We start from the raw sequence: 25,450 nt of genomic DNA, 5'->3' as shown, positions 1-25,450 counted from the left end.
AAAAAAAAAAAAAAAAAAAAAAAAAACTGAAAATTTTTCGGTTTTCTGTTAACCATATCAAACCGATAATTAATACCGGTTATCTATTTTTTTTCTCTCTTCTTCCTCCTCTCTCTCTTCTTCATCGTCCTCTTGTTTCTGGAAATTTTCAAGAAACTTAATTGATTCCTTTTTAAACCGGGATGGATGCTCGGACGAAGAATCGGAATCTGAGATTGGAATCCGTTCATTCATTTTGTAAAAAAAAACAGCAACCAAAAATTCAAAAGACTGATTGATTTCAAGCAGATCTTGGCCTAAAACCCCAACTATATATATATGATTGATTCGGTTGCGATAGTAAACACAATCTCCGTGCCTCTGACGTACATACCCACTTTCTGAATTTTTGAGATTTAATATTTTTTTGACTGTGTGTGCCCGCGTAGGGGAGAAGATTAGGTGTTTCAGAGAAGTGATAACGTTTGCAGAACGTGACAACAATTATGATATTCAAAGGTATCAGTCAGATTTTGCTCTGATTTTTTTTGTTATAGCATCTCTCTCTTTTTATTTTAATTTTGTTTTCTTATTCTCTGTAGCAGAAATGAATTGATGGTGTCTATGTTTTCGTGTTGGTGCTTGGTCTGAATTTGACGGAAACCAAAAAAAAAATCGGGAATTCAAACAATATTAGAACAAACAATGAATTGAATTTGTCGTAGGGTGTTTGGGATCCAAAGCAGGCGTAACCCAAAAAGGAATCGAAATCCAATCTCAGATTCCGATTCTTCATCCGAGCATCCACCCCTTAAAAAACAGAAAATTTTCAGAAACAGGAAGACGATGAAGAAGAGAGAAGGAGGAGGAAGAGAAAAAAATAGATAATCCGGATTAATTTTCGGTTTGATATGGTTAATAGAAAACCGAAAAATTTTCAGTTAAATCTTAATAATTAATTGGAAATCAGGGATAAAATTGGAATTTTGATTTTGTTAAAAAATCGTGGGTATGAAAATAACAATATTTATTATTTTGGGTTTTAAATGACACATTTTTATTATTTGATGTATTTTTATTCCAATCCAAAACCATTGGGTATTAAATGTCCAAATAAAAATAACTTCAGGTTTTTTTTGGCATTTTTCCCGTTGTAATTTTGTTTTCTCATTAATTGCAAATTGAATCTGTTGTTACATTATTTGGTACTGACGTACTGCAGTATTGTATATATAAATTCATAAAAAGGATAAATATCCTATTATATTAATCGAGAAGTACAAATACGAAACTAACTTTATAAAATGTAAAAAGTTATATTGTCGGGTCATTGGTTTAAGACAAATATTTAAATTTTCAGTAATAAAGATAAAACTGTTAGTTTAATATTAGACTAATAAAATCATTTAGATAATTATTAGTTTTAAAAAATATATTTTTTCTCTCTCTCTAATTAATTATAGACAAAAATTACTAACTAATTTTAAAAAATTGTAAACCGATCAGAATTTTTAAAACTAAGATTTATAAAAAATATATACAATATGACTATTTTTAATAACTATAATTGGAAGATTTTGTTAAGATTTTAAATTATGATTCCCTATCATATTTATTTTCTTTCATTTACAATTTTTTTGAATTATCGTATAATATATATGCTTAATAAAGGGATTTTTGTCAAATATGCCATATTTTTTTTAAAAAGTTTCCAAATGTGCCATATTGCTTTTAGTCTTTCCAAATGTGTCATATTTGGTATTATGGCATAAAATGTTGTCCACCAAAATAAAAATAAAAACAAGCCAAAAAAGTCTACTACGAATTAAAATTGTGCACGAACGGGTTACAATTTTCGAAAAAGGTTAAAATTATCCAACGAAGGAGTTAAATTGTCCAAAAATGTTAAAGTTGTCCATCAAAAGGGTTAAAGTTGTCCACCAAATGCCTAAAATGTTGTCCACCAAACTAAGTTGTTTACCAATTGCCATCGGTATGCCACATTTGGAAAGACAAAAATGAATATGGCAGATATGGAAAGAAAAAATACTGTTTATGGCACATTTGATAGTTTTTCTCATTAATAAATACGTAGATTTTTTTCTACATATATTGTGATTGAATATTTAAAAACGAAGATATATTACTCAATCTATTAAGTAAAAAAAGTGTATTTTAATGTTCCACATCGGCGGGTTAGTATAACTAAATTTATGTGGTAAATAAATTAATAATTTTTTTTTGTCAACCAAACATTAATTAAACAAAAATCCCAAGATTGGTTCTCTAAACTGGAAGGAAAGAGTTTACAAAAGAAATATCAGAGACAAGAAAACGTGAAGCTCGAGCGACGCAATCTGCATTTGAATTGGACGCACGAGGAATCCGAGAAAGGGAGAAGGATGGAAACAACTCCTTGAGTAAGCTAAAGTCATCCAATAAGTTGGAAAAAGATGGCCATTTGTCGGGGGACTGGACCATTGTGACTAGCTCAGCACAATCCGTCTCGAATCGCTGACAAGGGAGCCCTCTCGATAGAATACACTCCATGGCCCACAATAATGCTTCTAGCTCCGAATGTAGGGAAGATGGACTCCGGCGAAGACACTTTTCTCCCAACATTAATGTCTGCTCTTCACCATTACAGCACCACCATCCTAAACCGAAATGCATATATGTAGGTTTCTATGAGCCGTCAATCAGACAGCGAGGAAGAGGATTAGGATCATGCAAAGGTGAAGATTGGCCCACGTGTACCTCTGAAAAAGAATTCACCTCTTCCCATGCTAGCTTGTCATCCAAAGCCTGATCAATTATATCTTGTGGCTCAACCTCTAAACCTTGAAAGACTTTTTTATTTATTTCTAGTCTTCCATATTGACCATAGAATCCATGGAAACTAGAGAGATTTCCCTGAATCTCCTGATTGAGAATCCCCCTCCCAAAAACAAAATCAAAATTTAAAAACACTGAATCATACGGAAAGCCCATTGAAAAAACCAAAAGTGGAGATAAATCCCAGACTTCTCGTGATCGTGGGCAATCAAAAAATGTATGATTAATTGTCTCAACCATAGAGTCACACCTACGACACTTAGAGTCACACTGAATCCCTTGGTGAACAAGCCGATCCAACACAAGGAGTGAACCAGAGGCAACTTGCAAAAGAAAATATTTTACTTTTGGAACGATTTTAAGTTTCCAGACCTGAGCACGCAGAACACGTAGAACCATACTCAATATCAGCAATCATCTCCCGTGATAATTTATAACCTGATTTCACATAATATCTTCCAGATTTTGAAAAATGCCAAACCAGCCGGTCAGGCTTAGAAATCTTACTAACCGCCAGACTCCAAATGATCTGAATATCCTCCGGATCCATAAACTGCTCAAGGATTGGTAAATGCCACTCTTTTGTGACAATATTAATTAAATGATTCACCATTAAATTAGGATGCAAAATCTAACCCCGACCATTCGTTGGGCGAGGATATTGATCTGGTATCCAAGGGTGTCTCCACACGAGACCAAACCTATCATCCACCTCATACCACGTTCCACTATAGGTTTAGTAGAGTATATACTTTTCCAACTAAAAGACGGAGAATACAGATTTTTGGCCAGTAAAAGATGTGTATTCCAAAAGTACCTACACCTCATCACATGGGCCAACAGGGAGTTTGGATATTGAATTAAGCGCTGATACTGTTTAGCTAAAATCGCGTCATTAAATTGTTCCAAAGCTCAAAACATCGCGTCCTTACACAGTTTATCCCACACCATCCATTGTAAGCCCCGGGCCTTACCATTAGAAATCCACCAAAACTTTGATATAGCACTCGATAACTTAGATGCAATTCTTGTGGGAGTTTAAAACAGGACATAACATGCATTGGAAGATCCAAAGCAACTGATTTGATCAGTACTTCCTTCCCCCTTTCGTTGAGTATTTCGCTAACCAACCATTTACCCGATCGTCCAAACGATCCTTAACATAACTAAAAACCTTATTTCTTGATCCCTCAAGACTCTTTGGAATGCCCAAATAGGAGCCTATACCTCCTTCTTTGGAAGTACCAATGGTCATCTTTAAAGACTCTTTAGAATGGGCTGACACTTTTTTCCAAGCATGATAGATGATTTATCAAGGTTTACCTCTTGCCCCAAACAAAAGATGAGAGATAGTTGGGCAATCATGAGATATCGTAATACCTGTTAGTTTCTCTTCCCATTCTGCCTTCTTAATGTTAGCAATCAAGACTTCAGTAGAAAGAATAAACAAGTACGTACGAAGATAGGGGATCCCCTTGCCGTAATCTCCTCTTCTGGATAATGGAACCACGGGTCAACCATTTAGCAAGACCTTATATGAGACCGAACGAACACACCACTCAATCTATGGAATCCATTTATTATCAAAACCTAATATGCCTAACACCGCTTCCAGAGAATTTCATTCAACCCGATCATAAGCTTTGCTCATACCTGTTTTGAAGGCTAAAAAATCCAATTTATAGCGCCTATTTGGTTTTAAACCATGAAACAACTCCTGATCAATCAAAATATTATTTGTAATTAATCTTACGGAAAAAAACGCCGACTGAGTTTCCGAAATAAGCGAAGGTAAAAATCTCTTAAGTCGCAAACATAGAATTTTAGAGATTATCTTATAGCTTATGTTACATAAACTAATCGAACGAAACTCTGTCATTCTCTGAGGAGTATTCATCTTCGGGATAAGACAAATACTAATTTCATTTAATCGATTATCGAACCATCCTGAGCGGAAAAAATCTTGTACCAAAGCCACCAAATTCCCTTTAAGGGACGACCCAAATCTCTGATATTATAATGCCGTCAGTCCATCAGGGCCTGGAGATATTTCTGGATTCATAGCAAACAAAGCATTCTGAACTTCAGACTCCGAAATTTCCTTGGTTAACACTCTATTCATACTTTCCGTGATGAGTGGGTTTCTCTCTTGAACCATCTCTGAAATTCCACTCACGTTGGACCATGAAAAAGATTAGAAAAATAATCAGTCGCAATTTTTTCCATACCCTTGTCAGACACATCCCAATTATCATTCGGACCATACAAGCCTACGATTTGGTTTCTAAACCATCGTTGCTTTGTAGATGCATGAAAGAACTTCGTATTTGTATCCCCAACTCTTAGCCAAAACTTCCTACTCTTGTTGCCAGTAAATCTCCTCATCCCAGTATGCCTCTTTCAACTTCCTTTTGATAATTTAAATATCCACCTAAGAAATAGAGTCATCCAATTTAGCATCCTGAAATGCCGCCTTCAAAGACACTATTAGAGAATGAACCGAGGGTACATTATTTGTCTGCCATCAAGAAATAGAATTCCTACAGTTTCGTATTTTGTCCAGAAAAACCAAAACTCGGATATTTTTTGTGCAATTTCACCCTGACTCCACAACACCATTTAGTCCCTCCTTACCCAATCATCGCTTGTCAAATCTGAAAGTCCAACAAATTTCACACAAGTCGTTAAGATTGGACAATGATTAGAACCAATCATCTCTAGGTAATCCACCTTAGAATGAGGAAATAGACAATGCCAGTCTTCATTCCCTAATGCACGATCTAACCGGCATCTAACAACCTGATTGTTACGCCTATCACCTCGCCAAGACAATTGTTCCCCATAGCAAAGGAATTCCAACATCCCACAGTGCCTAATCATTGAAATAAAAGGTATAAAAGAAGAAACTAGCCTTAAAGCACCTCCTGATTTCTCATGGCTTCCGATAAGTTCATTAAAGTCACCAATCATAAACCAAGGTTCTTGCCTAACATAACGTAGTTGGATTAGTTTGTTCCATACTCTCTCCCGGAGTTTAGGAACAGGATCCCCATATAAAAAAGATAAAAAAACCAATTGTTGTCCAAAAAAAGCTTTTACATCAATTAAACGATCACATGCAGAAATAATATCAAATTTTATTTAATATCAAGTTTTATTTCATCATTGTAAAACAAACTTAAACCTCCACTAGAACCGCGTGGCTCAACCGTGTAGAAATTATGATAACCAAATTTATTTTGAATTGTTTGCAAATAAGAAAAACACTTCTTAGTTTTAGATAAAAACAGAATATCGGGCCGATGTTTCTTCCACAAGTCCCTCAAATGATCCTCTGTCATGTCATCCCCAATGCTCTGACAATTCCAACTAATGACCTTCACGTTTTAGCCGGTGGTTTTGGGATACCACTCTCTGTAACACCCACAAACTGTTCTAGGGCTAAGAACGAATCAAACGCGTTACATTTGATGCTCCTAGATGATCCAACCGAGGTTATTAGAACGAATCCAATACCTTAGTCAGTCCATCCGTGGGTATCGTACCTCTCGAACACGGCTTAAGGCTTTTCAACCCGTACCATGTCCGCGAGTTGTGTTCGTCCGAACAAGACTAATATCGAGTGGAACACAAGGCTTTTAATAAAATCTCATTTTATTAATTTAAGTTGTTGAAAACACTAACAAAGGGTTGGGATCCCAGAGCCTAAGGCCCAAATCGAGTCAATAACAATAAATCTTGTTTACAAATATTTCTTTACAAAGGCAACAAACTCTACACCGGTGTCCAGCGTCCGTGCTTTCCCAAAAGGTCTCCCAACTAAGGTTACCTGAAAAACAAAAGGTAGAATCTTGAGTAATCCAAAACCATCCCTATTCTAACCGGGTGGCTCCCTCGTCTAAAAGTAAGACCATCTTTAGCCTTTTGGCTTGTTTTCCCGAACCTAGCTATTTAATTCCTTCACCTGTAGGTTTACACAAAGTTTTAACCAAAAATCTCTTCCCAGGGGAAGCCCCTAGTAACACAAAATTCTTAATGCCACAGCCCCCTTTCCTAACAATCGAATTACTAACACAATTGTTCCTACGTAACTTATTCCCCAAATTAACCGCCTTCATTGCCCTACTCACACCACTCATAACCAAAGACAGCGGAATAGAAACATTAGAAGTACCTTGAGGACCAGATCCTCCACTCCAGCAGGCTCAGTCTCCCTATCCAAACCCATCTTCCCAACATTCACAGACTCCCCCTCTGGATTCTCCGTGAGGACATCATCATTATACTCCCCTTCCTCTAAAAGATCATCAATATCTACTGAGAAATCCAAATCCAAAGACTTCTCACCACTGTCTTTCTTTTGAGTATCATCCATTATCACATTCGACTGAGAGCCATCCGTCTCTGGAACCAAAGCGACAGAACCAGCAGCCAAAAGAGATGTCTTCTCATTCACACTCTGCTTGGCCTTATACAAGGGTTTAGGCCAAACTGGACCAGCTCCCTTCCTATTTAGATGGAGACTAGGAAACTGACCCATCAAATCCACACCATTAGCCTGAGGAAAACAGTTCCCCCCATGCTCATTAGAATCAAACCTATGCGGAGAAAAGTTTTTCTTTTGCCCACACACTAGACCTTGAGACCTATCTTGATTTCGAGAACCACCATTACCATTATCCCCAACCCGATGCTGAGAATTATGTCCACGCTCACTTTGATCATGCCTTTGGAAATCCAAAGCTCTTTTAACAAATTTCCTTGGCTTCTCCCATCCACCTTCATTCAGTTGAGCACCATGAAAAGCTGTGACATGCTGCCTCTGTCCACCACGTTTGTCAGAATGATCCTCCATCACCTGACCACCATCATCCGTAGTAACCTTTGGACAAAATCTTGACTCATGCGTTAACCGAGAACATAACTCACAATATCCCATTAGCTTCTCATACTCAAGAGTAACTATCACTTCATCCCCACTATCAAAAGGAACCACCAACTTGAAGCGAAGCGGATTAAACCCATTGACAGTGACACATACACTCCAAGACTCCTCATAAATCTCCTAGATAATACCAATTTTCTTTCCAATAGCTTCCAAAGTTGCTATCTTATAGAGATGCATTGGGATACCAGAAGCCTTCATCCAAAAGTTAATGGCAGACGGATATGTCTCTGAAATAATAGGCTCCCACTTAACCAGTGAAACCATCCAGCCATCAAAATGATACGGGCCATTCTGCAAAACACTATGAAAATCCTCTTCAGTGACAAAATTAAACTGGAATGTACCCTGCCCCAAATCCGCTCCCACCACTTTATCCTCGATCTTAGGGAAGTTAGTCACCAAGGACTCCATGCTTTGAACGACCAGATTCATCAAACGCCCAATTAGCGTCAACTCAAACTGTTGAATCCGCTGGGCTAAAACCGATCCGGCAATCTTCACTTTTTTAGTGCGAACCAACGGAGCTTTGCCCTTATTCAATGCCAACTGAGCCATCTTGCATCACATGAACCACAACATTAGATCACACAGAAAACCAAGAGAAAAACCACTGATCAGAAGACCACACTCGTAAGAAATCCAATGACGAGAGAAGCTGAGGAATAAGAAACAAAGCAAGCCTGGCCTTCCTCTAAATACCCATTGATAAATTAAATCGTCTCCACCACTAATAATCAATACCGATACACACAATCTTCCCAAAAATAACCAAAACCTAATACTCCAAATATCCACCACCACTCCCATAAACTCCACTTTCCAACACAAAACTCTGAGGGAATCGTAACATTGATCTCCAAAACCACAATCAATACCCATTATAAAATCAAATCCCGACAAAACCGAACTTCCAAAGATGTGGTCCCTAAATCCCTACTTCGAAGATCCCTAAATCGAAGCCCCCAGATCCGTCCTCTGCCTCCAACCAAATCAACTCGAAACTTCCGATTAATCTTCCAAAAAACCAAGATACCAACCTTAGAGGAAGATACCCGCGACAACCAAATCGCCGATTCCACAAACAGTGTTGTGTTTCCACCCATCCCAAATTCTGACCAACCACAAACAGAACAAAAAGACCCCCTCTCCGCCCTCTACCACCGGAAGACAAATCCATCTCAAACCCTAGTCGCCATTGCCGTTGCCAGCTTTGTGTTTTTATTTTGTTGTATAACAATTTACTAAATTAGTTATTTTATTTGCTCACAATTATAATATTACTAGGTGCAAATACAACAAACAATCAATATAAAACTGTAATACATATCAAACAATTTAAATATTATATTATTTTAAAATAATTATTATTTATAATTACATATATGTAAATTTACCGAACGATTGCAATATTTAAAGTAAACAATATCTCAAACATAATATTTTTATTATCTTTGGAAAAATGTTGACCCGTAATTTATAGTACGGTACATTGCCTAGTATGTGTGTAATATCTATAGCAAGTTTTCTCTATACACTTGAATCTGTTCAGTTCTGAATACAAACAACGATGATGTTTGTTTGGCTCTCAAATCATGAAGCTAATTACATGTAACTGAAAGTCGTCGGTCTCTTGAATTTCTAAAGAAGGTATCTATAAGTATTGTTTCACAAACAATTGAAACTCAAAATAGTTAGTATCTGAAAACCATACGAATACAATACGATGATATAGGGATAAAGTGGCTATAAACGAGTTCTAGAGGGGCTGTGATTTAAGAGAAAATAAAAGCCTACGTACCAAGATAGAAATCAAAACTATGATAATCAGGTTCGAAATATTCAGAAACGAAGATCAGTGGGTAATGATATACTCACCTAAAGGTTGAAGACGGTGAGAATTGATGATGATCTCTGAGGAAACGAACTTTGCGTTTTCAAGAATGTAATTGTAAATAGATATACACCCACGGTACATCGCAGGGCTATATTTTTGTTTAGAAATACGTAAATTAAACTAATGATTTATTTTTCTATATATGTAACTAATTAGTTTTATACTTTATAAATTATTAAATTTCACAGCTCTAATATATTGTATAATTCATATTGTGTGTATCTCTATTGTTTGACCTCGGGTTAATAATTTAAAATACCATTATTGTTATTATAATTATTTTGGGTAGTCTATTTTTGGTTCTTTGTATTTGTATATACAATGTAGTTTAAATATATGTTGAATACTATTATTTTAAATAGTTAGATGAGTTTACCATTATTTAGCTTCTGTATAATTCTATTGGATAAACTATTTGTTTTTTTTTATGTTTCTTTGTATTTGTATTTACAATGTAATTGAAATATAAATTTAATTTTATTGTTTAAATAATTAGATGAGTTTACCATAATTTGAAATACATATTTTGTGTGGGCATAAGTTTTTTTTGTCTTTTAAATATCTGTTAAATTTTTCATAATTAGTTGAAATGTTAATTTTGTTCAGTAAATATAAAGTTTGTTGGAAAATACTAATGGACCCGGAAAAGTGAATCTTATAAATTAACGTTGATGGGTTTCTGAATCAGATTAGGCCCATTGTGTTTTTTTTTTGCTTAACCAAAACAATTGATCGGTGGCCAAATAAAGAAAAATAGAAGACAACAACAACAGAAAAACGATAAAAAAAAAAAGGTTGTCTGAAGAGAAAAAATCGATTCGACATCATAGATCTGATTCAATCGAGGATGGATCAGACAACCTCTATTTCCGAATTGAAAAACCCAGAGTAAGATCCATCATCAATCTGTCTTAATGGAGTACCGGATGACGTCTTCAATTGATAAGAGAGATAATCTTCTAAAAACTGTTTAGATCCCGATTTGTTCTAACTTTTTCTGATTATAGCTCAGAAACTGTAAAGATTCCTGCTTGAATTGCTCTTTTATGTCTGATTCCAGCGTTTCTTCTAAGCAGGGAAATCTATAAACGAATATGGGTGTTCTTTATAAGGTAAGAATCTGAATCTAAATCGGTGTTTTTATTTTTTTTTGTTGTTTTCATCTTCTAATGTTTAGATTTATATTGAATTTTTTGTTTCTAATAATTTTGGGCTTTATAAAAATATCAGGAACTCGAATGACTTCCACTTAACCAAAGATAAGTAACCCTAAACCCATTTCTTGATTTGTAAATACCTATGACTTATCTATCCAAACACTCTAATCTTTTTGTTTTTTGATATTACCTGGTCAGGGTTAAATTACTTTCATTAAGAAGAAGTGTAGAGACAACAATTGGATTTAATTTCGGCATAAAACTTACCATATAGTTTTGGATTTCTTTTTCCTTGCAAGTAGAGAAATATTTTTCCTACAATGGGTCACTAAGGTAATATCTCTATCTTTTCTTTCTAATTCTGCGTGATAGTTATCAAATAATTTAGAGTCATCATCGTTTGTTAATTATTTTCTTTTGTTAAAAGTGAGGAGAAATATGAGGAACACTAAATCAAAGATGTATGATTATAGCTTTTGAGTGGAGCTTCGAGATATATAATTGAATTGTCTTCTTTTAAAGGTTTGTACCTATCCATCAAAGTAGATTTTGAATATTATTGTGGTTGACATGGATACCTGTTTAGTTGTTTTTCAAGTTCAAAGTTTCGTTAGTTATTTTCTTTTGTTAAAAGTCAGGAGAAATATGAAGAACACTAAATCAAAGATGTTTGATTATAGCTTTTGAGTGGAGCTTCGAGATATATAATCGAATTGAGTCTTCTTTCAAAGGTTTGTAGCTTTCCATCAAAGTAGATTTTGAATATTATTGTGGTTGACATGGATACATGTTTAGTTGTTTTTCAATTTCAAAATTTCGTTATCCAAGTTCAAAGTACATGGATACATGTGTACCACGTCATCAGCCGCACTCGCCGGCCCCGATTCCTGCAGCCAAGTCTCATATAGTTCCAATCTCTGCCCCTCTACCACATGTGGTGTTTGCCCATGCAGCTCAACCACCCATAGCCGAACCAAGGGAACCACACGCAAACGAAGATGCTCATCCTCATTCTGTAAACGTCCTCATATACTAATATATGTTCATTTCAGGTTTACAACGATTGTGCAGAAAGGGCTAAAAACATCAACAATTACAGTCAACTAACTACGAACGATGATGGCGTCTTACACGGTTAGTTACATGACTCTCTTTTTTTTGCGATTCTTTTCTAAATTAGATTATGAAAGAATTGTCCTTTGTTTGCATCAGAAAGAAAACATCAAAAAATCAAGTTTTAACTCAATCAAAACAACATTCCCATGATAGCATATTACTTTCAAGATTGTATGTATAAAAGTAAGTGCTTCAAATATAATAACTTACCAATCAAATTGTTCTCATTGAGGTTTCCGGACAGGACATAATCAAATGGGGAAATACAGAGGTTTGATCCCGCGGTACAGAGGTTAGTTTTATAAAGACTGTATTTATCATTTTAATCAAGTCTAATGTGAACATGTTTTCATTTTTGCAGGGTTTCCTGTTATATGTTCACATAACTTAAACTTTGAAAATAGAAGTGGAAGAGTAACATTGCAATCTACTATATATACTGGTAAGTTATTCAAATAACACTTATATTTAAATAACACTTATATGTATCGTGACCTCAAAATGTACTATCATTGGGTTGGGATGAAGAAAGATGTAGCTAGTTGGGTCACGAGGTGCAATGTGTGTCAGCTAGTGAAGGCTGAGCATCAGGTTCCAGGTAGGTTGCTGAAGAGTCTGCCCATTCCAGAGTGGAAGTGGGATATGATCACGATGGACTTCGTGGTAGGATTGCCAGTGTCTCGGACCTTTGATGCTATTTGGGTCATTGTGGACCGGTTGACTAAGTCGGCACATTTTATGGCTATTAAGAAGACTGATGGAGCAGCGGTCTTGGATAAAAAATATGTGAAAGAGATAGTCAGGTTGCATGGGGTGCCAGCGAGTATTGTGTCTGATAGGGATTCTAAGTTCACTTCGGTGTTGGATTGGGGTGGCCATAGGGTGGATCACCTGTGCTTGGCAGAGTTTGCTTACAACAATAGTTATCATGCGAGCATTGGGATAGCTCCTTATGAGGCTTTGTATGGGAGGCCATGTCGTACACCATTATGCTGGACTCAAGTGGGAGAGAGGAGTATGTATGGTGCTGGTTTTTTTCAGGAGACCTCAGAGAAGATTTGGGTTCTTAAGTTGAACATGAAGGAAGCTCAGGATAGGCAGAGGAGTTATGCTGATAAGAGGAGGAAAGATCTTGAGTTTCAGGTGGGAGACAGAGTGTACCTCAAGATGGCCATGTTGCAGGGTCCGAACAGGTCATTGACAGAGACTAAGTTGAGTCCGAGGTATATGGGTCTGTTCAGAGTGATTGAGCGGGTGGAACCGGTGGCATATAGGCTGGAGTTGCCTGAGGTTATGCGTGCATTCCACAAGGTTTTTCATGCGTCGATGTTGCGGAAGTGTCTCCGTGAGGATGATCAGTTGTTGGCTAAGATTCCTGAGGATCTTCAGCCTAACATGACTTTGGAGGCGAGACCAGTGAGGGTTCTCCAGAGGAGGATCAAGGAACTTCGGAAGAAGAAGATTCCTTTGATGAGAGTCCTCTGGGACTGTGATGGTGTTGAGGAGTAGACTTGGGAGCCAGAGGCGAGGATGAAGGCAACGTTTAATAAGTGGTTTGAGAAGCAGCCCGCAACTTGAGCATGTCTAGCCTGGTCCCATCTGTAGTCCGTGGCTGGAGCAAGAATGGAGTATTCAAGCCCATCTCTCTTGTTTACTTGGTCGCTTAGGGGTGGTTGGTTGTGCGACTAAGTAACAAGATGAGGTGGTGTTTGGGGTACAAAATTTCCGTGAGGCGGTGGTTTTTGAGGGAAAGTTTCCTGAAATAGAAGTTTGTAAAAGTGGAAAGTTTCCAGAAGTGGAAAGTTCTAAAAATGGAAAGTTTTATGTCAGTTAGAATTTGTCTATTTTTACTAGTTGTGAGCCTTGGAGGGGCTCCTGTGGCCATCGTGGCGGACTTTTGAGTCATTGTGCCCATGTGTGGCAGTCTTTTGAGACATTTTGTAGCCTTTGTGGCGGGCTGTTTAGCTAATTGTGTGCCTTTGTGGCGGGCTGTTTAGCCAATTGTGTGACCTTTGTGGTGGGCTGTTTAGTCAATGTGTATATTTAGGCGGTCCTTCGGGATGTGTGGTCTTCGTGACGGTCCTTTGGGACGTGTAGCCTGTTTAGGTAATCCTTCGGGATGAGAGGTCTTCGTGATGGTCCTTCGGGACGTATGGTCTTCGTGACGGTCCTTTAGGACGAGTGGTCTTCGTGATGGTCCTTCGGGACAAGTGGCCTTTGTGGCGGTCCTGTTTAGGACATTTGTTTGGCCTTGGTGGCGGTCCTGTTTAGGACATAAGTTTAGCCTTGGTGGCGGTCCTGTTTAGGACATTTGTTTGGCCTTGTTGGCGGTCCTGCTTAGGACATTTGTTGGCCTTTGTGGCAGCCCTTGTGGCATGTTGATGATCCTTGTGTGGTCATGAGGTATTCCAGTGAGGGGATATGTGGTTGGTAGGACATATTGTTGTTTTACGCGAGCCTTGGGAAGGAAACCTGGATAGGGATAGGACTCAGGTGTGTTCAGAATTTTTTGCTCACGACTCTTGGAGGACTTTGGTTCTCCTAGTACCGCCATATTCTGAGACTTTGTGGCTTGAGAGTATGGTTGGTATATCGACTTCGGATAACTATGCGGGGGTGCGCTGTAGGGTGGCAACCCGAGAGACAAATATTGGACTTCCTTATAGATTATGGCATGCCCGCTTAGGCCTGATGAGGAGCCAATAAAAACTCAAGGTTAAGACCTATGGGTAAAGGAAAGTCCAAAAGTCGAGAGCAAATAATGCCTGGAACTTATGTCTATCACCTAGAGGTGACCTTTCGTAGATCAATCGGAGGAGGTGCGGGCCGTGGAAACGGTTGCACGGGAGTCCTTGACTGATGGTTGTTCGAGATTCGAGGACGAATCTATGTTGGTGGGGGAGAATTGTAACATCCGCGAACCGAAATCCTGGTTTAGGGGATGCATCAGTGCATGCAAGGCCGGTTATGTGAGGACAAGTTTAAGTTAAACGCTGCGTTTTGGGTTAGGAAAACCCTTAAGTCGTGTTTAATAGGGAATTTTGTCGTCATTAGCGAGTCTAGCCGCTTTTGAGATAAAAGAGAAGGAGAAAACTGTTCTTGAGCGTTCTTGAGGATTTTTGGGAGATTTCAGGCTGTTCCTGTAGAGATCTGTAGAATCATTGTAGGAGCTTCCTAGGAGCGTTGTTGTGCTTGTTTAAGGTTCAAAATCTTCTTGACAAAGGTGAGTGCATGACCATGGCTTATCTAAGCTTGAGATTTCTCTGATCTACTTGTTTCTGTGTTGTTTGGCTTGTTAAAACGTTATTAGGGGCTTATGAAGCCTTCTTGTGGCTTGGAATCGAGTTTGACGTTTGTAGGAACGAAGATCCAGCGAGAAGCTTCGGGGAAAACGATGCTCGGCATGTGCATCGGTGGATGCACTTTGTGCGTCGATCGATGCAATGCGAGGACGGCGTGATTTTACCTAGGAACATCGATCGATGCCATGTAGAGGCGTTGGTCGATGCAACTAAGGTTTTTCGTGAAATGTTAAGCGTGCTTAAGCTGGAGTGTCGGAACTGTGCGAGTGAGGACAAAACACAGGGAAAGATCATGTGGTGATTTGTAGGGACGATAACAAGTATTTAAAACTTCCCAGACGTTGCAAACCGGTCTTTGGATATTGTTGGGTTCACGGGTCTAGTGAGAGGACGTGAGGCCCATTAAGGATGGAGAGATCATGGACTGGGACTGGACATGGCCCCACTGAGAGGTGGTGGTCGGGGAGTTACAGAATTAAGCAAGTAAGCAAGAGATGCCAAAAATTGTGCTCAAATATGCATGCTCACATTCACACCAATGGTATCATACATTCTGATACAATAGCAAACCTTTTTAAAGCTGACTACAAAGGAAACTGAAACAAAAAAGATGATTCCAAATGAAGAAGCAAAGACTTACAGGACTACCAAGAGGTCTTTGGATTTTGGACAGAGAGAGGTTCAAGTAGTTAACATTGCACAACACACAAGTGTACTAATCAATACAATACACAATACTGAGTAGGATAGCAGCCATTGTTGGATAACCAAGCATCCATTTGCCACTTTTGAAAGGTTTTAAATCATTAAAAATCATGTATGAAAGAAAGCTGAGGAAAGACACTACAAGATAGACACCCAACCAAATTACTGTAAATACAGCCTTGACGTCTTTTGCTGGCATTTCGTTTAGACATACTTCAACAGCATGAACAATCTGGCCGACAAGAGGAGGGACAGTTCTGCTGCAACATCAAAAAGAGGACAAAAGAGAAGATAAGAAAATGTTTTAGCACATGTACTAGGAAAAGATCTCCTTTTGTAAAATCACCATTGTTTGTTTACTACTACATAAGCTCCTGTAATGAACAATAAGATGTGATGAATTAATCAATTAATGCTCTTCTACTATTTTGATATCATTAACTGTAACGAACAAAAAAGATACACTTAATTAAACAGTATTAGCTATAAAAAAAAGCAATTTAATCCCGGGTAACAAAACAAAAACCAGTAATTTTGCTGCATATGCATATGGAAACAAACAAAAAGAATTGGCTCTTTTACTAGCTTTCACCTAATTTAACACTTCCAACAATAAAAACTATTCATCACACGGCTTCACAGAAATCAGTTTTAGCAATACTTATTGATTAGACCCTAAACACCATCAAATATTTTTTGTTATCAAGAAATCAATACCCGGGTAAGCCCTTTATGTTTGCAATTGACTTCACGGAAGATTCCCATTGCTTAACCTTCCTCGGTTCTCCCATTGCGTGACATTTCTTCAGTTTATCGAAACTTTTTCCGAAATCTCCTCTAAGGTTTTTTACGTCGCTCGTGGTCACCTTGTAGAAGACTGGGATCACGATGAGTTTGCCTTCTTTCATTCGCTTGTCAATCTTCACAAGCTCTTCCATGCACCAACAAGAGTCTGGGTACTTCTTGGATAAGATCACGATTGCAATTTTCGACATGTCGATCTTAGAGAAGAGCTCTTGTAATCCCCGCCCTCCTGGCAAGAAGGTATCTATGAAGACATTAATCCGTTTAGATTTCAAGTTATTCACGAGATCTTTTACCAAGTCATTGCGCACGTCATCTCCACGGAAACTGATGAAAACCTGAGGACCGCAGCGGATTTGGGCATTGGGTTGAGCGTGATTAGTGAGAGCGACCATTGTTGTTAGGGTTTGGCTGTTTACTGTTGACCACTGAAAAAGAAAAAAAGTATTCTTTATCTCGTTTTCTAGAAAAAAAAGTTAAAAATAAAACACAGTCATAAAACACCGACAAAAAAGAGATACATTCTTTGACAAGAATTTATCTTAGTACTAGACAACGCGTCATTGATTCCAACATGCGCTAACGAACAAAAAAGAAAAAAGTATCGTTTACCTCGTTTTCTAGAAAAAATAAAAGACAAAGTCACAAAACACCGACAAAAAAAGAGAGACATTCTCTGACAAGAATTTATCATAGTACTAGACAACGCGTCATTGATTCCAACGTGCGCTAACGAACGAACGTTCCCTTATTTGGTATCTGTTGGACCAACCAACTGGACTTACGTGCTTTGGGCCATGGTTCCCTTCGTAGTCGTCTTGATGTTGACTGTTAGATGAAGATATATATCAATCTTCTTAGGATATCTTTAGATCTCCTTAATGTATATCTTCTGTATATTTGAACATATCCAACCAATGTAATATATATACGTGAGTCATGAATACATTGATCTCTACGGAGTTTTACCTTTCTACATTGACAAGTGCTATGAGAAAGGAAACTTTGCACTTTGATTAGAGAGAGTACGTTTCCGTGTTCTCATAAGTAGTAGAAAATTCTCATACTTAACATAAGTGTTTCACTACAAGAAAATTGAGTTTTAATAGCATCTGAATAACGCTATCTATCAATACCATAGCGTTTTAACAAACGCTATATTTGCGCCCGTCATTATAGGTCAGATACTTTATATAGCGTTTTTTTGTTCTGCTATCGTATTCACGGCTACCATAGCGTTTGTGCGTCTGCAATTAAACATTCTATAACAGCGTTTTCAAATTTTTGTTTTAAATATTAATATAGCATTTATATAAATGTAATTGTTTACATTTATTTTTTATTATTTATTTTTTAATTATTTATTTTTTTATTATATTATTTTTTTATTGATTTGTTTAATAGAAATTTAAAATATCCAATAAGATTGAATGTTACAAAGCCACAAACATTCTAAAGATACAAGTTGATAGTACTACATAAAACACAAATGTGTCAGCCTCAAATGAATATAATCTTGTCATTAGGCCAAGCCACAGTGGTTCCGACTGCATCACCTATGAATTCAACCTCAGAGTTTGCTCTCCATACTCTAGCACCATCAACCTTTAAAACCTCTACCCATACTTTGCTAGCATTGGGACCTAAAGGGACGAAATGAACCTTCTCTGCTGGATCAGTTGAAGATACACGACCGGTTGCAACTCTCTGCCCAGAGTTATCAATATTCAACAGAATACACTTCTGTTTGGCACATTTGCTGCTACTACCAGTGCTGGGACTAGCACTCTATAACCAAAAATTATAACACATCATCAGAACAACAATTGCAATCAAAGTTTCAACCATTCAGATATGCAAAAAAACTAGTTGCAAAAACTTACCTGACTTGATTTTCTGGTTGATTCATCGGTTGGAAGTGTTTGGATTAGGTTTATCTTATCAATAGGCCATGCTATTGTCTCATTTAGTGCATCACCCATGATTGAGAATTCAGGCATTGGTCTCCATAAATAAGCATCCGGGTTTACCACTAGCTGGACCTTAACAACTGCAGCATTTGGTCCCAGTGCAATATCGTTCACCAAATATTTAGCATCAGTTGACAACAACAGACCCTCAGCAATCAAATCCCCATTTCCATTCCAATAATAAAAGATGTGAACTCTTCCTAGTGATGCATCCGTTTGCAAACGAGTCGCAAAAAATATACAGTCAAATTATAATCTAATTCACATTATTCTACAGAGAAATACAACAGTCGTAATTTACCTCTTCACTAACAGTGTTAGGAGGTTGGGATAGGGGATCGTCCAATATTATCTTGTCAGTGGGCCATGCGATTTTACCTCCTACAGCTTGACTAAGGGAGACAATGGTTGGAGTAGGTCTCCAGATATATGCTTCTGGGATTGATGCATACTTCACAATTACAGCTGCTGCATTAGGACCCAATGGAATGCGACCAATCTTATATGTAGGTTCACTGGAACAATATTCTCCTTCACTAACAACCACATCATTAGCCAAACACCAATCCAGTAGCTGGCACCTAATTCCTCCTTTGGTAGCATCGCTTAAGTCAGACTGCGAAACGGGATCATGACTCTGCAAGGACATGATAACCAAAACATCCATATAAGTTGGTATCTAAATCAAAATTACATCTTAAAATTTCACATCATGACAGAACCAGTTTAAAATAGTTACATTTTTACCAGCTAAGTTACTAACCACATTCTCCAAATCTGCAATCTTGGTAAGTAATTCTGCTTGAGTAGCTTCAAGCTTCTGGACATGGGAGTCTCTAGTCTGTAATAATGCCATCCTGGTAACAGTAGAGCCTCTGCCCATGCCCCTAAGTCTTCCTGGTTTGTCTTTTCTAAGTACCTGACTCACAGCATCGTCTCTAACATTATCCGTGGTTGTGGAGTCCGTTTCACTATCAATTGTCTTGATCTTTTCCTGAAATAAAAATTGATACACAACATATATAAACTACTTTCAAATAACTTAAAGAACAAACATTATGATTTTAGGTGATTCTTACAATCGTTTCTGCAAATTCTCCCCTCACAGGTCTTCCATCAGAATGTGTATGTCCTGCTATCCACACCTTACTTCTAGTAACTTTCCTAGGATCAGAACTCTTTTTTTTCTACAAGTACAACCAACCAATTCAAAAATATCTCAAGTAGTCATACAACCAACCAATTCAATATAGAAGCACACATACCATCTCATGAGCTAAGCGAACCATTCCTTTGCGGCTGGTGGTGTGAGGAATTTGACCCTTCCTCATACGTCTGAATTTTTCACTTTTTTCCTATTGACACAAAGAAATGGCCATAAGTAATATACACAAAAAGGTTAAATAATCAATGGGAAGTTTTTAAATAACCTTAGAAGCTGTGCTATTCAATTTATTCACCCAACTGTTCCAAGCTGATGCACGTTGGATGTTGCTAGGCTTTAGTTCCTGTAATTTGACCTTGCTTTTAGTAGCTCGAACTTTTCTAGAAAGCGTAGATTTAGAAGCCCTCCACAACCTACCCATTTGCCTTAACAGTGCTTCTTTTTGCCAATCTTCTTTCAAATTGAACCTCACCTGTCAGACATTGCCAACTTAAAAAATTAAAATCATTTACAGATTATTAATAGATAGATATACACTTAGTTAAGCTTACCTGAATTTCTTCCCACATCACGTCTTTTGTCCTTTCATCGAGATGTCTCCAGTCATCTAGCAGTACTGGCACATGCTCTCTCACAAGAGGACCAAGGAAAGAGGAGAGTGTCACTGATCCACTGCCAACATGCTCACCCATAGCATTAAATTCCACATCCACCTTATCGTCATCATGCTTTGCCACTTTGCGCATTCTCGTTGGACCTCTTGACTTCTTCTTTATGTTATCTGATTGTTGTGTTTGTGTTTCAGAGGCGTTAGATTCTTGTACACGGGGTGAGTCTTCTTCTGCTTCAGTCTCATCTCTTTCTCCAACATCTGGTTCCTCTGCGTTCTTATCTCCTTCAGTTACATTTTGCATTATCTCAACACTCTGATCTGGTTCCTCTGCACTATTATCTCCTTCAGTTACATGAGCCTTCTTGTTTTTCTTCTTCCTCAAGGATAATACAGGACTCACATCAACTCCCGCCTGGCGCTTACTGCGACGAACTACTTTATCAGCTACAGGTTTCATCGTCTTTGGTTACCTGAAACACAATCAAGTTTTTAATTAAATCCTATACTAGAACACCTTCACAATCATCCCTAACACAAAAACTGTCATCATCAGTCTCATGATCTCCTAAATCTTCAATTGGCTGGACTGATGCTTGTGCAGGAACTAACTCATCTACTGTGTCCATCATGTTGTACCCTCTTGGTGGTGCCCGCATAACAACATACCAAGGTGAGTTCTCATCATCTCTGGAGTAAAAAACTTGTTTAGGTTGCGATGCCAGAATGAAAGGATCATTTAAGAATGATGTCTGATTCATATGGAGATTGACAAGGGTGAACCCGTCTTCCTCTTTCACTCCATCCCTTTGTTAGCCCAACTACACCTAAATAATGGAACCTGGAACATGTGGTAGTCCATCAATACGATCTCCTTTATCACTCCATAGAATGCTACTATGTCTGCCATTTGTCTCGTATCTTTAGAACTAGCTCTACACATAGAGAATGCTTCATAAGTTACTCCACTATTCTGAGTCTTCCTCTTGACATCATCTGTTTGAATGCGATGGCCGTTTACTACAAAACCCTTATAAGTTTGAGCGATATGTCTTGGTCCAAAAGCAAGCCATCTCAGCCTACTAGAATGGTCCTTCGTGTTACTTGGTATCTAACAGTTAACAAAAAACAATTATTTGTCATGAACACAACCACAATCAAATTTATAACTAACAAATTGATATATGACATTCTTCTAACATTTTCTTTAATCCACTGTGGGAACCTTTCGTTATGATATTTCCACAATAGAGTTGAATTTTTTGCGCATCTTGCATCTGTAGCTTGCAGTTCTTCCAAATGCAACCTGTTTTACACATAGTTAGACTCATATTTCCTAAAAGTCCAAGATTGTAAATATAAAACTCAATCAAATTTACCCTTACTCAATATATGGTTCCATGACTGCTGTATTCATGAGAATATATCGATGAGCTATGTCTCGCTATTTATATGTGAGAATCTTTTCTGTGGCTTTCTGCAGTGGTCGACCTTCAAGGACATGTTCATCTACCTCAACATCTTCATTGCGAGCAAGTGTTTCTTCAACTGGAACAGACTTCTGAAGGAACTCTAAACAAAACGCAAGGCATTCACCTGCCAAGTAGCCTTCAGCCATACAAGCTTCTGGCCTTGCAAAATTCTTCACATATGCCTTTAGTGTCTTCATGTATCTACATGTACATAAGAAAACTCATTATTATTCTGGCCATACAAGATTATTAACATCTTAAATATATAGAACATAGAAATTACCTCTCAAAAGGGTACATCCATCTGAAGTGTACAGGGCCACCCAAGCGTGCTTCTCTTGCTAGGTGTATTGGCAGGTGAAACATAATGTCAAAAAGAGATGGTGGAAAGTATCTCTCCAACTGACACATTGTTTCCACGAACTCTGATTTTAGTGTAATTAGCTTCTCTGGATCAATTACACGTTGGCACAGCCTGTTGAAGTAAATGCATACTCGATTCACTGCTATACGAGGTCCTTTAGGCAGTAAACCTCTCAAAACCACCAGAAACAGGTTCTGCATTATGACATGATGGTCATGTGACTTGAGACAACCAATGCTGGGAGGATCTACTGACACACAATTGGAGATGTTGGCACAATATCCATCAGGACCTCTGAATTTGGATAACCTTCTGCACAATTTACGTTTCTCCAACTTAGTAAGCCAATACGCAGCTGGAGGTAAGTAGGTTCTCTTCCCACATATCTCCGCATGTAAGTTGCTTCGAATACCAATGTCTTCTAAATCTTTCCTTGCTTTCAACCCATCCTTGGATTTTCCACTATGCATCAGCATAGATAATAGTGCATCAGACACCTTCTTTTCCACGTGCATGACATCAATATTATGCCTCACAGGCAGATACTTCAATATCCATTCAACAAGTGAAAATCAGAAACACACTATAGTAGTTAAAATTAAGAACCAAACTGAAATTTCATTTATTAATTTCTACTAACCTTCCAATAAGGTATGTCAAAGAAGATTGATCTTTTTTTCCACCGCCATTGATCATCGCCTTCTTCATATTCATCAGCTGAACTCGCATCATCAACATCTGCCTCAACTCTTTCTCTCTTGCCTTTCTTATCTAAAGGTCTACCAAATTCATTCCTAAAATCTTTAAGGCTCTCAAGTATTTCTGCTCCACTCTGAATTCTATTTGCAGTACCAACCTCCACCGTATTGTCAAACCACCCTTTCTTACGTCTGTAAGGATGCCCAGGTCTCAAACGCTTCCTGTTACCCATATATACATGTTTGCGGCTGAAATTTAACCACCTATGAGGTGTATCCTTCCCACAGACAATACACGCTTGCTTCCCTTTCACTTTACATCCAGATAATGTACCTAATGCTGGATAGTCAGTGATACTCCACAACAATATAGCTCTTAGAGTGAAACTCTCCTGCTTAAACGAGTCATAAACCTCCATACCATCATTCCATAACTCTTTTAGGTCATCTATCAGCGGCTGTAGATATACTCCGTTGGAGCCATATTGTAATTGACTAAGAACACCGGCCATGTGCTGTATTTGGTGTTTTGGATAGGGAACGGATTCATCCCTTCAGTAGAAATTCCTAGTCTAAGGTTTCTAGCATCCCCAGCAAACTCTGGCCATTTATCGTTTACCTGGATCCAAGTCAAGGAGTCCACTGGATGCCGCATTGTACCATCTTCACTAGCATTAGTAAAGTGCCAACGCAAATCCTCAGCCAACCGTTTTGATCTAAACATCCTCCTAAATCTATCTTTTTTTGGAAAGTACCGTAGCACCTTTGCTGGAATCCCTTTCCTCTCCTCACCGGTTATATTTGAAACGACCGACCTTTTCTTTTTAAAAAATAATAAATAATAAATATAATATAATAAAATAAACTACAACTAGTGGTCCCATACCCACTAGCCACCGAACCACAAACACATTCAACAGCAGAAATGACCAACCAATATTTAATAATAATCCAATAATAAAATATAACCATATTCCAACATAATAAATATCCAAAACAACAGGAATCATAGAACCAGCAACCTAGCAATGTTCTAATGACCCAACTCTAGCAACCTAGCAATGCCAGACAACATAAAACCGAGTCCCTAGAACATCCTCCTCTTCATTGCCTTGATTCCACGATCACACTTTGCCTTTACCTGCACCACAAACACATATTGCAATGCATGAGTATTTTATAAACACTCAGTAAGGCAATCCTCCCATTTACTGGGCTATACACACAAGCAATAGAGACATCTCTAACCATCAAACAACATTCAACAATCAACAATAACAAACCAGGACTCTGCATCGACCGCTACCAACATGCATCGACCGACACCAGCTGGAGGTTGCGTCGACCGTAGCAAGATCTGTGTCGACCGATGCAAGGTTAACTTGCATCGACCGATGCAAGATATGCATCGACCGACGCATGCTCGACATAACACGAAAACCCTAGAGTTTACGCGCCGTCCTCAGATCTGCATCGACCGACGCACAAAGTGCATCGACCGATGTAATGCCGAGCATCGTTTTCCTCCGAAGCTTCTCATCGGATCTTCGTTCCTGTAACCACGAAACTCGATCCCAAGCCACAAGAAAGCTTCCCAACGTCCCAAATAACAATCTAACCAGCCTAACAACACATAACAAGCAAATCAGAGAGATCTCTAGCTTAGATAAGCCATGGTCATGCACTTACCTTTGCCACAGAAGAATCTGAACCATAAACAAACAAGAACAAGCCTCTAGGAAGCTCCTACAACGATCCCAGCTACAGATCTCTACCGGAACGCCTCCAATCTCCCAGAATTCTCAAAAACACTCAAANTACAGCGCACCCCCGGATCGTCATCCGAAGTCGATATACCAACCATATTCCCAAGTCCTAAAGTCCTGAATATGGCAGTACTAGGAGAACCTAAGTCCCCCAAGAGTCGCGAGCAAACGATTCTGAACACGTCTGAGTCCTATCCCTATCCAGGTTTCCTTCCCGTGGCTCGCGTAAAACATCTCAATGTACTACCAACCACATATCCCCTCACTGGAATACCACATGACCACACAAGGATCATATACATGCCACAAGGGCCGCCACCAAGGCCAGACAAATGTCCTAAAGAGGACCGCCACCAAGGCCAAACAAATGTCCTAAAGAGGACCGCCACCAAGGCCAAACAAATGTCCTAAAGAGGACCGCCACCAAGGCCAAACAAATGTCCTAAAGAGGACCGCCACCAAGGCCAAACAAATGTCCTAAAGAGGACCGCCACCAAGGCCAAACAAATGTCCTAAAGAGGACCGCCACCAAGGCCAAACAAATGTCCTAAAGAGGACCGCCACCAAGGCCAAACAAATGTCCTAAAGAGGACCGCCACCAAGGCCAAACAAATGTCCTAAAGAGGACCGCCACCAAGGCCAAACAAATGTCCTAAAGAGGACCG

The 25,450-nt window shown here is 38.4% G+C and overlaps 2 protein-coding genes and 1 long non-coding RNA gene across 7 annotated transcripts; 1 reads left to right on the top strand and 2 right to left on the bottom strand.

Annotated features, from left to right (window-relative positions):
- On the top strand, positions 10,401–16,362 carry LOC104771678. 5 transcript variants are annotated; one of them, XR_764898.2, is made up of 8 exons: positions 10,401–10,768; positions 10,887–11,146; positions 11,241–11,335; positions 11,448–11,544; positions 11,866–11,947; positions 12,162–12,221; positions 12,291–12,371; positions 16,145–16,362. It is a non-coding gene; the product is annotated as an uncharacterized LOC104771678 (long non-coding RNA). The 5 variants fall into 5 exon arrangements; XR_764899.2 differs by lacking the exon at positions 16,145–16,362 and having other exon boundaries at positions 10,401–10,544; positions 10,733–10,768; positions 12,291–12,704; XR_764900.2 differs by lacking the exon at positions 16,145–16,362 and having other exon boundaries at positions 11,494–11,544; positions 12,291–12,704.
- On the bottom strand, positions 15,133–17,216 carry LOC104772817 (protein PHLOEM PROTEIN 2-LIKE A8-like). The gene is made up of 2 exons (XM_010497385.2): positions 16,654–17,216; positions 15,133–16,196 (listed from the first exon to the last, which is right to left on the bottom strand). The coding sequence occupies exons 1-2, from the start codon at positions 17,133–17,135 to the stop codon at positions 15,947–15,949; spliced, it is 732 nt and encodes a 243-aa protein (XP_010495687.2). The 5' UTR covers positions 17,136–17,216; the 3' UTR covers positions 15,133–15,946.
- Positions 20,989–23,531, bottom strand: LOC104772816. Its single transcript, XM_010497384.1, has 5 exons — positions 22,962–23,531; positions 22,241–22,866; positions 21,999–22,158; positions 21,327–21,596; positions 20,989–21,237 (listed from the first exon to the last, which is right to left on the bottom strand). The coding sequence occupies exons 1-5, from the start codon at positions 23,529–23,531 to the stop codon at positions 20,989–20,991; spliced, it is 1,875 nt and encodes a 624-aa protein (XP_010495686.1).

Source organism: Camelina sativa, chromosome 20 (genome assembly GCF_000633955.1).
Source record: "Camelina sativa cultivar DH55 chromosome 20, Cs, whole genome shotgun sequence".
In the NCBI taxonomy this organism is placed as follows: domain Eukaryota; kingdom Viridiplantae; phylum Streptophyta; class Magnoliopsida; order Brassicales; family Brassicaceae; genus Camelina; species Camelina sativa.
This window is presented reverse-complemented; position numbering and strand designations above follow the sequence as displayed.